Source organism: Apium graveolens, chromosome 9 (genome assembly GCF_009905375.1).
Source record: "Apium graveolens cultivar Ventura chromosome 9, ASM990537v1, whole genome shotgun sequence".
In the NCBI taxonomy this organism is placed as follows: domain Eukaryota; kingdom Viridiplantae; phylum Streptophyta; class Magnoliopsida; order Apiales; family Apiaceae; genus Apium; species Apium graveolens.
In genome coordinates, this window is record NC_133655.1 from 257,061,425 (window position 1) to 257,073,208 (window position 11,784).

Sequence of the window (11,784 nt, forward strand, 5' to 3'; positions counted from 1 at the left end):
TGTGTGTAGACACAAAGTATCTCAAGCTACATTCGGACTGATGGGATATAGTAAGAAGATACTACTGTTAACATATATAATATTTTTATTATTGGATAGTTTCATTATTATAATAGTTTCCATGTTAAGATATTTTTCTTTATTATTGTTTGGTTGTTGACTATATAAGCCCCTCTTTTATTATAATATAGAACAAGTCGTATTATAATAAAACTCTACTTTTCTCTCTTCTCTCTTTATGTTATATACTTTATCATGAAATCAGAGCTATGATTCGATCCGAGATAGGTTGATGATGAGTTATATCGGGTTGGCTTCCACATGTTGGGTTTAAAATATCTGTTATGATTATTGTTTCTTCTCATCTTCTTCTTATTCAATAAGTTATTTGTTTTATTGGATAATTTTGAGTTTTAATCATTACTATTATTTTTTTCTTCGATTTGGTTGGATTTCTCAAGGGTAAACAAAATTGATTTTGGTTCAAGTATCTTTTCTGCTAGTTTTGGTTGGGACTTTTATACAATTTTTCTGCTAGTTTTTGTTAGTACTCTAATACACACTCTCGTTCTCTCTTTGATGATATTGGCTCCTTGATAATTTTGTTATTTTTCTTTCTTTCCCTATCATCTTTCTTTCATTTTCTCGTGTAGATGATATGGGTAGTCTTAGGCACATCTGCATACTTCTCCGCCTTTATTTTCTTTATGTGGTGTTCTAGGCTCATTGGACCCTTAACATGACTATTTAGTTTATTTGGTACTTTAGGCACATTGACCCTTCAAGCGATTGATTTAGTTTATTTGATGTTCTAGGAACATCGGCCCCATGAGGGATTGTTTAGGTTATTTGGTGCTCTAGGCACATTGGTCCTTCGAGGGATTGATTTAGTTTATTTGGTGTTCTAGGCACGTCATTCCTATGAGGGATTATTTAGGTTAATTTGCTCTAGGCGTATTGGTCCTTCGAGGAATTGATTTAGTTTATTTGGAGCTCTAGGCACATTATCCCTTCGCGGGATTGGTTTATTTTATTTGGTGCTCTAGGCACATTGGCCCTTCGAGGGATTGCTTTAGTTTATTTGGTACTTCAGGAACATTAGCTTAGTTTATCTAGTGCTCTAAGCACACTGGCCCTTCACGGGATGTGATTAGATTTGGATACAGTTTGAATTGAGATATAATTTTATTCGTTGAATATTGGATACAACTTATCGAGTTGGATTCGGTTATTTTGAGTTTGTTTGGATTGGTTATTGGGTTAGATTTAATATTTGAATTTAGTTTTGATGGTCGCGGATTTGTTATTTGGATTTGGGTTCGATGGTTACGGATTTGTTTTAGTTATAAAGTTGTTTTAGGGACGATTCTTCATTTGATGACTAAATTTCTTGTTAACTCTGATTTTGGGTGGGATACAATTGGATTACTCTAATTTCTCTTGTGTTGCTGCGTTTTTGGACGATTTCTCTTATTAGAATGCTCTGTTTTCTCTTGTGTTGCTGCGTGTTTGGACAATTTCTCTTATGTTGTTGCTATGGTTTTTGTTGAAAACTTTTAATTGTTTTGGATTTGTGACTATGTTGAGAATCGTTTGGATACTCTTAATTTCTCAGTTGCAGCTTTAAATCGTTTTATTTACGTGACTCCGTTTCTTGTTTGATAAACTCTCGATTCACCATCGTGAGTTTGAGGGGGGATGTTAACATATATAATATTCTTATCATTATGTAGCTTCATTATTATAATAATTTTCTCATTAGAATATTTTCCTTTATTATTATTTGGTTGTTGACTATATAAGTCACTCTTTTATTATAATAGAGAACAAGTCGTATTATAATAAAACTCTGCTTTTCTCTGTTCTCTCTATATTATATATTTTATGAGTAGAGGGTGGGATGGATGAATAGTGTAACTTTAGAGAATTTTTACTTTAAATCTAAACACTGAATTAGCGAGAGTTTCTGAGGTGTTTAGGTTAGCGAATGTGTCTCATAACAACGGAAAAGCACTCAACTAATTTATATAAAAACTTTTTGTTAGTGTAGAAATTGTGAGAACCATTGTTTAGTACTTTCTATTTGTATTGCTATAATTTTTCGAAAGTACAAAATAATGGTTCACTGGGTTCTTCGGATCCTATATAATACATAAAATTACGTCCAAATTCAAATTATATTAGCTTGAGAATCTATGAAAGTCATTATTATACATTTTTTGTTTGTGTTGCCCTAAAAATTTTTGAAAGTGTAAGAACAATGATTTTTCAAGGTTCTCCATGCATGCGTAACTCTATATAATTTAAAAAATCTGATACATAAAATTTGGTAATATATGCTGATATCTTTTAAATCAAAATTTTAGTTATGCTGCATAACTTGTTTTTTTGTTCAGTAAATGCTTCTACACGTTTGTGGTATAAAGAATTGCCTATTACATACGAGGTTTTATGACACCCTGCCATAAATATATTAGGTTTAATTAGCATTATCCTTATAAAAACATTTACATCTATTTTGGTGAATCTAAGCATTCAATTCTGCACTAGTTGAAATCTTTGGATGTTTGATGTAAGATCATCCTTTAGTTCCCAATGGCTTTGATACCTATGCATGATTAGTTATTCCAATGAGTGATGTCTTGAGGGTAGCCTCATACAACCCTCAGTGCGATAAACTATAAGGTAAACATTGTTGGTTCATCCCAACTGTACAAAACTTGATCAGTGCAAAAATAGCACAATAATGGGCTAAAAATCGATCAGTGCAAAAAAGGCACAAAAATAAGTGTATTGCACAATAAACTGTAAACAATAAATGTAAAATACAATAAAAATGAGAGAATAGTTTGAAATGCACCTTAGAAAGTACAACCACTGAGGGACCTATGATGGAAAAGCCCCTTTGAAACTTTCTTTTCTAATGATGTAAACAAATCAGGCGCTTGGTTACAAAACCTGGTGTTTAACGGAAACTTTCCGCGTCTCATAAGTTTAAAAAATTACCGTACATAAAGACTAGGTTTTGGTTATCAAGTATATGTACCTTGCTGATCAGGGGCGGTGCTGGGGTAACGCGATGTGAGCCACTGCACAGAGCTTCCGACATTATAGGGCCCCAAATTTTCATTATAAAAATTAACTAAAAATGAAAATTTAATTCTTAAGGAAAAAAATAGTCAATTTTTTCTTAAAAAAATATAAGAAATATAGATAAAATAGGAAAATTAGATTAATTAAAGTTTTTAAAAAGATTTTCGTGCTTTCATAATGTAAAATTTATATATATAATTTTAATAACTATTCTGGTTACTGTTGCACATTGAAAAAAAGTTTTTTCAAATTCAAGTTGTAGAAATTTTATTTACGAACAATTATGTTGTAAGAAAGGCTAAATGTTGATGATGATTTCGTTACAAAATAATCTTTTTAAGTAAATATATGGAAATGTATTTGTGCTTTACAATGTATTTTTAATAGTTAATTTTGTTTAGAAACCGTTACTTGAATTTCATATATTAAAGTAAATATTACGGGGTCAATTTTAAAATTTCACACATGGCCCTCAATTATTTTGTCCTAGCCCTGCTGCTCATTATAAGCATTTTAACAATAACCACATGTATAAGGTAGGCACAATAACCACATGTATAAGTTAGGCAGCAACCTTTTTGTGTTTATAGAATCTTATATGTAATCTGCATTTTTTATCCCCACTTACCTGTATCAGGATATAAAAATCAAGTTAAAATTTTAGCATGATTGTTGTATATCTATTTATTTGGGTGGGACTAGGGTAACTCCGTCTATGTCACTGTCCCAAAGGAGGAGGGTGGCATGTTGGCTTCTTAATTTAATGACACAAGTTTTATGGGTCTCAGATGACCTTGGTGCATTCAATTTATAAGTCGAATTATTATTTTGATATTCGAATGTTAGTTTCAATGACCATGCGCTGAATACCGAAAAATATATGGAATTTTTAACCGCTTGTTCATTATCATTCATCTCAATCCACCCTGATTTCTCCATTTGAGGACTGAAATTAAAATCATAGTTTTTAATTATAAAGGATTGATAAATTGCACAAAATAACCGCAGTTTATATTTTTTGAATGCATGAGGCAGTGGCTGCTTTATTTGGTTAAGAATGATAACACAGATGTTTGCTAAAAATAATAGAGTGATTACAAACATGGCGTTAAAGCTAGATTAGAGTAATACATAAAAGAGTGTAAAAAGTAATTAGGAATGAGTCCAAACTTACAATATATACATTTGATAAAACTAAAGTGCATTGTGTTTTATACTTTATTCGTGATACCCCTCGTAATATTATACTTCTGGATCTAACATTTAGAACACCAGAGTTCACATTTTGTTACGGTTATGCACATTTTGTTTATTTCAAGTAGCTTCTTCAAAACTTTTGTGTTTATTCCAACAAATAGGTCTAAAATTAGGAAAAAACATATAAAATGGAATTATAGTCGCTGAAACATGAATAGAACTAGGGCTGAGCATTCGGTCGGTTCGGTCAGAAACCGAACCGAACCGAATTAACCGAAATCCAAATTGCTGACTTTTTTCATAACCAAATCGAACCGAAATTCTGTATAAACCGAACTGAAAACCAAACCGAAATATTTCGGTTTTTATTCGGTTCGGTTTGGTTAATCGAAATATTTAAAAAAATTATATTTCTGCAGGACTGTAAAATTTCCTAAATAGGATAATTTCCAGTTTAAATAATTACTGGTAATAAAGCAACATACGTAATTTCCAGAACATGAGCAGAACAGTAAACTTTATGCAGACAACAGATAACAACAGAGAGAAGATAACAATAGAGACAGAGAGCATACATCAGATTGAAAATCATACCTCGAAATATATATTTATATTATTAGGTATTTAGGACTTAGGTTAGGAATTTAGGAATTACTGAATTAGGATCCCTCCCTGGCAGGCTGTTAGTCACGGCTCACAATCACAAGTATAGTCTGTATCTAAAATTATCTATAATATTATTATATATAATATAATTCAGAAATATATATTTATACTATTCGGTTAATTCGGTTAAAACCGAATTAATATTTTGAAAAACCGAACCGAACCGATTTTATTTCGGTTAAAACCGAAATAACCAAAATTTTCAAAAAAACTTAAACCAAACCGAACCGAATTTTACCGGTTCGGTTCGGTTTTTCGGTTTCAGTTCGGTTTTGCTCAGCCCTAAATTGAACCAAAAAAGTTGCGCAAAACTAGCTAAAATAGGTAAAATATCAACTTCAAATGGTAATTTCAAAGTGTATTGCAAGTGATATATTGACAGACCAGCAGTTACATTAAATACACTCTACTCTTTAGAGTAAGTCCAAGATAATGTTATCTTTGATACTATTGTTATTATAGCATCAAATGCAGAAAAACTCAATTTCAAATGGGTGTTATACTTAGATGTAAATATGTATATATGCATTCTCGGTTCTATATTTAAACCAAAGATGTATATATATGCATCATTACCGCATCATCTATTATTACAAATGGAGGGGAAAGGTTAAATAATTATTGTCTTGTATATCTTAAAGTATCAAAACAATATTAAATTAAGTAAAAGTTAAAAGATTTATGAAAACTGAAAATTACTTATGCAACTAGTATTGGAGAGCAATTTTTATTTTAGAACCAAAATGCTCTTACAAATATTAGTTCAAGCTTCCAATGAATACTTACAAAAACAAGCCTTGTACAAAACTTTATTCTGTTCATTAGATCCATACAAGCTAAAATCAAATATGTTAACAGTTTACAGTTTTACTAGCTATCTGGCATCAGGCATCGAGCAGAGCTAAAAATCAAAGATGTTTCTTGTTTCGTGAGCCATATTCTACAGACAATTATCTTTAACTGCCAGAACCGGAAATGTCCCGTCCCCTGCAGCCCCAGTGCATTATGTCTTCCCTTTTGATATTGTGTTTGTGATATTCAAATTTGAAAGAGCTACTTCTTTTAAACCAAGCTTTGGAAGTTGCATTAAGAGTCTGGAGAAACAAAGGAATGCTTTTTATGCTGAACAGGAGTACAATATAACAAAATCAAGAAAATCGAATGGCAAAACCATTAATTCAGTCAGTCAAATTCTAAGTGTTCAATTGCAAAGCTTTTTTTTTGCCAACAAAGAAATAACTTTCATTAGATCAAATCTTCTTCAAGTACATGGATAATATCTGGAGAGGCTTCATCTGCCTTCCAAATGCGGTCAGCTACAGAATAACTACAACTTACAAATACATGTGCTAAGTTATTCGCAGATCGCTTTACAAAATCAAGGACTATACACTTGTCTTCTACTTCCTTCAAGAGATTTTTGCACTCCTGAACTAGCATCCCAAAATAAGAGAACATTTTTGCACTGCCTCGAATTGCCTGGACAGCCGCGAGACAATCTGTTTCGACTATGACCTTTGATAGATTTTTGGATTTGATCCAACTTAGGGCTTCTCTAATACCCATGACTTCAGCACACTCTGGTTTAGTATACCCTTCTTTGCAGCTAGACCTTGCTTCTATCAGCTCTCCCTTGTTGTTTCGTGCAGCAAACGCATAAGTGTATCAATTTGAAGATTCAAAAACGGCAGTATCAGTATTTATCTTAGTCTCATTTTCTTTTGGAGGAGTCCACAGCTCACTACCGTCGTCTGGGTGTAACAGACCCCATGAACGATCGAAATGTTTGTCCTGAGCTTCTTTCCACTGACTAAGACCCACTCTAGCTGAAACTCTAGCTTCTTGAACTTCCATATATTGTTGATTCCAGATTAAATCATTTCTGCATTTCCATATTGTCCAACATAGCATTGCTCCAAGCTGTCTATTTTCTGCATTCCAGGAGTCATAAACATTTATAGCCCACTCAGAGAAAGATTTATGAACAGTAGTGTCACGGTTTATGTTCATCTTCTCCCAACAAAACCCGGTAAAAGAACAGTTTATTAAAACATGAGTTGTACTTTCAACATCCATGTTACACAGAGCACAAGCTACGTTCACGTTAACTTATTTTATGCGTAGCATATCTTTCGTAGAAAGACATCCCATAATAGCTCTCCACATAAAATTCTTGGCTTTAGGAGGCACTGACAAATTCCAAACTCGTTTCCAGAACCTTGTGTTGCCACATTGATTTACCAGCGGTTTTGATTCCTGGATTAAGATATACGGCATCTTAAACGGGTAATTCCCTAGCTTGTCCTTCCTCCAGAACCAACTGTCTCGACTATTTTCTGAAAGAGGCGTAGCCAGTATAAGATTTGCATCTCGCTGATTAAAAACATCCTTCACTAGGTCCTCATCCCACTTTCTTTCATTTGGAACCATCAGGGCTGAAACTGTGTGATTTTCTATTTTTGCAGTTTCAGTCGTAATGTATGGATTGTCTTCATCAGGGAGCCAAGGCTCATTCTTTATTTTTACTGTACTTCCATCACCCACCCTTCGACTCAGTCCTTGCCTTAGAATCTGTTGAGCTAAAAGGATACTTCTCCATATGAAGCTTGGACTTGTACCCAGATTAGCAGTAAGGAAACTATCCCCTGGAAAGTACTTTGTTTTAAAAATCCTTGCAACTAAACTGTTCGGATGTGTAACCAATTGTCGGCCTTGTTTTCCCAAAAGAGCAATATTAAACTCATGTAAATGTCTAAACCCCATACCCCCATGAGATTTTGAAACATCCATTCTCTCCCAACTCATCCAATGAATACCCTTTTCTTTCTTACCGGACTTCCACCAATATTTGCACATCATATTTTCTATCTGCTTACACATTTCAGTTGGCAATAAGAAGACAAACATTGCATAATTGGGCATAGATTGTGCTACTGTCTTAAGAAGAATTTACTTGCCACTTTTATTTAATAAACCATTATCCCAACTTTGAATCCTGTCACGAACTCGGTCCTTCAGATAGTCTAGTACAGCAGTTTTATTTCTATGCATACAATTTGGTAACCCAAGGTACTGGACGTTCGAATCAGCCTCATGAAAATGAAGGACTTCTAAAACTGCTGACTTGGTTTCCTGCTGAACATTGCGACTGAAAAAAACACTAGATTTACTTGTGTTAATTTTCTGACCAGATGCTTGTTCGAAAATCGATAGAATCTCCATCACTTGCATAGCTTCTTCTTTTGAGGCATGACAATAGATGTAACTATCGTCTGCGAAGAATAAATGAGACACTAAGGAGCACCCCTGGCTACTTTAATCCCTTTTATTAAACCACGCTGCTCATAAGACTTGATTAGAGCTGATAGACCCTCCATGCATATCAGAAATAAGTATGAGGAAAGTGGGTCGCCTTGACGGAGACCCCTTTGAGGGATAATATTGCCAAACTCCTTGCCTGAATGGGTTATTTTATAACTAGATGTAGAGATGCACTGCATAAAGAGATTAACAACAGAGTTAGAAAAATCCAACTTACTCAGCATTGCTCTGATATAACTCCATTCCACCCTGTCATAGGCTTTGCTCATGTCGAGCTTCAAAGCCATCCAGCCTTTTTTTCCTCGAGTTTTGCGCTTCATATAATGCATGATCTCAAATGAAATCATAATGTTGTCTGAAATTATTCTGCCTGGGACAAAAGCGCTTTGCTCTTCAGATATAACCAAATTGATTACCTCTTTCAACCGGTTTGTCAACATCTTGGAAGCTATCTTGTATCGAACATTGCATAAGGAAATTGGTCTAAGATCAGACATATATTTAGGACTTGTCTTTTTTGGGACCAACACAATGTTAGTATCCGTATATTGTTCATCAAATTTGCCAGTTTCAACAAACAATTTAACCATATGAACTACGTCTGCTCCCACCGTTCTCCAATATTTCTGGAAAAATCTCGGGCTCATACCATCAGGGCCCGGGGATTTGTCTGGATACATATGAAAAATCGCCTGCTTTACCTCTTGATCCTCGATAGCTTTCAATAGCACATCGTTGTGATCAGCAGTGACCTTATGTGTAATGCAGTTGATTACATTGTACCAGCTCGTCTCAGTTGCTGTAAAGAGATTATTGAAATAATCAATCATCATTTTTTGCAAACCTCCTTCCCAATCTACTTGCTCTCCATTCTCGTTCAACAGAAACTGAATCTGATTTTTTTTCCTTCTGGATCGAGCCATAGCGTGGAAATATTTACTATTTTTATCCCCTCTCTCAACCACAATTGCTTCGACCTTTGTTTCCAAAAAAATTCCTGTTGGGTTAGGATTTCTGCTAATTCTTTATTTGCTCGCTGGTTTCTTTGAATTGCATCACCATCCCTACGACCTCTCGTACTTCTTATAATCTTCTTGCAGTTGTCAATTCTTTTCTTAAAATTTCCAGTAAAGTCTTGTCCCCAGATTGACACATCTTCCAGACACCTACTCAACTTAGTTTGCAGAGATTCATTCTGATTATTTTCCCACGAGCTCTCCACTATATTCTTACAGACTGGATCTATTAACCATGCATTTTCTAATTTTAATTTTCTAGTCCTTGGAGAAAGAACGACAGTAACTGGTTCAAGAAGAATCGGACAATGATCTGAAGTTGTTACCTCAAGGTTGGTCAATTTAGCATCTTTAAACGACTCCAACCAAGACCTTGAAGTTATAGCTCTATCTAGCCTGATTTCTACCCATTTGTCTGTGCCATGCCCCCTCTCCCACGTAAAGGGATATCCTTGAAGATCCATGTCATGCAGGTCACACTCCTCTAGTACTTCCTGAAAACCATTGATCAGCCACGAAGGGTACAATGGACCTCCTCTTTTATCAGCTTGACCCAACACATTGTTCATATCCCCGATTAAGACCCACGGACTCTGGAATTGCATATGAAGCTGTTTAATAAGCTCCCACGTAGATCTTCGTTTTACTCTATTAGGCTCCCATATAACCCGCTTAATCTAAACACAGGCAAACCTTGAATGTTAACAGTGACGTCAATATGGTTGATGCTATAAGTTTGGACAGTGACTTCCTCTTTGTTTCTCCATAGCATCGCCAGACCACCTCCCTGACCTTGACAATCGACAGCAAAAGCTCCTTCAAAACCTATCTTTTTTCTTACGTATTCTATTTTTTCCTTTTTACACAGAGTTTCACATAAAGAAATAATATTGGGCTTCTTTTGGATCGTTTGATCCTTTAGGAATTGTGAAGCCCACGGGTTGCCAATCCCATGGCAATTCCAACTAAAGGTTGTCATAACGCTAGGCGGGCCCGAATTTCGGAACCCGCCCCAAATCCGTTTTTTGGCCCAGTATTAATTCCATCTTGATCCATACTTTCACTTTCTGATTCTTGCCCAATTTCCGTATTTAATCCCATAATTTCTACTATGTGACAGTCAGTTCTTCTTTTTTTATTTTCCAAAATAATACTTTTGACACCTGTATTATTTTTCCCTCCTTCACTGATTTCCCCACCATTTAAATTTCCTGATTTATTGCTCAGCTTATCATTATGTTGCAAATTATCTCCTGATTTTTGGCCAGACATATCTTTCACCGAGATTTCAGGGATTAATTCTTCAGCCCTACCAAAATTATCTGATGCCGAATTTTGCTTTTTGCCTGAAAAACTTTATGAATCCTGCACTTCACCTCCGGTCTTCAGCCATTTTGCACCTATTAGATTGTTCTGCCTTCGTGACTGTGCCCTCATCCATGCTCCATAAGGCCTAGTTATTTCATTTTCTGGTGTATCGAATAACTTGCTACAAAATTTATCTGCATGCCCAATGATTCCACATATGAAACAAAAAGTCGGGACGTTTTCATATTTGAATGTAATCCAGCTCCATTCATTACCAGTTTTACGTACTTTCAATCTCCTTCTTAAAGGTTTTGTAATATCAATGGTGACCCTCATACGCATATATTCCCTCCGGACCCCCTTGACGTTACTTGGACATGAACTAATATATTGACCTACTTGGTTTCCGATTTCCTGCATAATCCTTTCCGACATGAATCCACTCTGCATATCGTGCACCTGAACCCACAAGTCTATTGTATGCAACGGGACACTTCTAGGGTTCATGCTTTCATTCATACGCCCTATCAATAATACCTTACGATTAAAGGACCATGGGCTCCCCTCAATCACTCTGTTTAAATCAATCTTGTGATAGAATTGAAACAGGAATAAATTTGCTTCCACAGCTTTGATTTACACCCCTTTCCCTGGTTTCCACAGCGTTGCTAGAGTATGCTGCATTGCTGAGAAATCAAAAATCCCTTCCGTTAGGAATTTCCCCATTAGACATAATTTTGGATCTCCTATAATTTTGGATCTCCTGTCAGTTGCTCTGTAGTTTCTTCATCTCCGGTTCCTCCTAACGATAATCCTCCTTCGTCTTCTTCCTCCAGGCTTATTTCGTACATTGCTTGTGTGATATTCTCCATAGGATTCGTTGCAGAATAGATGGGTTAACTGGTTTTTGATGATATTAAAATGGGGTAAAGAGACTCACTCTGAAACTTTCTGTAAACTCAAACCATGGCAGATGCCAAGACGAACTAGACCTTTATCATGTTGTGTCAATTTATGTTCTTTTTATGTTCTTTTTAATTTATGTTGGTAAGAATAATTTAACTCCATTAATTAGTTCGTTTGTCTAACCAAGGAAATGTTCTTTAGGTGCACAGTGCACTTGTCATTATACTTTTGGTTCATTTTTCTTATCGTGATCATTGAAAATTACACTGGGAAGATA

The 11,784-nt window shown here is 35.1% G+C and overlaps 1 protein-coding gene across 1 annotated transcript; it reads right to left on the bottom strand.

Annotated features, from left to right (window-relative positions):
• Positions 1-7,065: 7,065 nt before the first annotated feature.
• LOC141686191 (putative mitochondrial protein AtMg00310) lies at positions 7,066-7,878 on the bottom strand. Its single transcript, XM_074491241.1, has one exon. The coding sequence runs from the start codon at positions 7,876-7,878 to the stop codon at positions 7,066-7,068; it is 813 nt and encodes a 270-aa protein (XP_074347342.1).
• Positions 7,879-11,784: the final 3,906 nt, after the last annotated feature.

Coding starts and splice junctions, on each gene's coding strand:
- LOC141686191 (XM_074491241.1), bottom strand. CDS start 7,878: ATGCCCAATTATGCAATGTTTGTCTTCTTATTGCCAACTGAAATGTGT.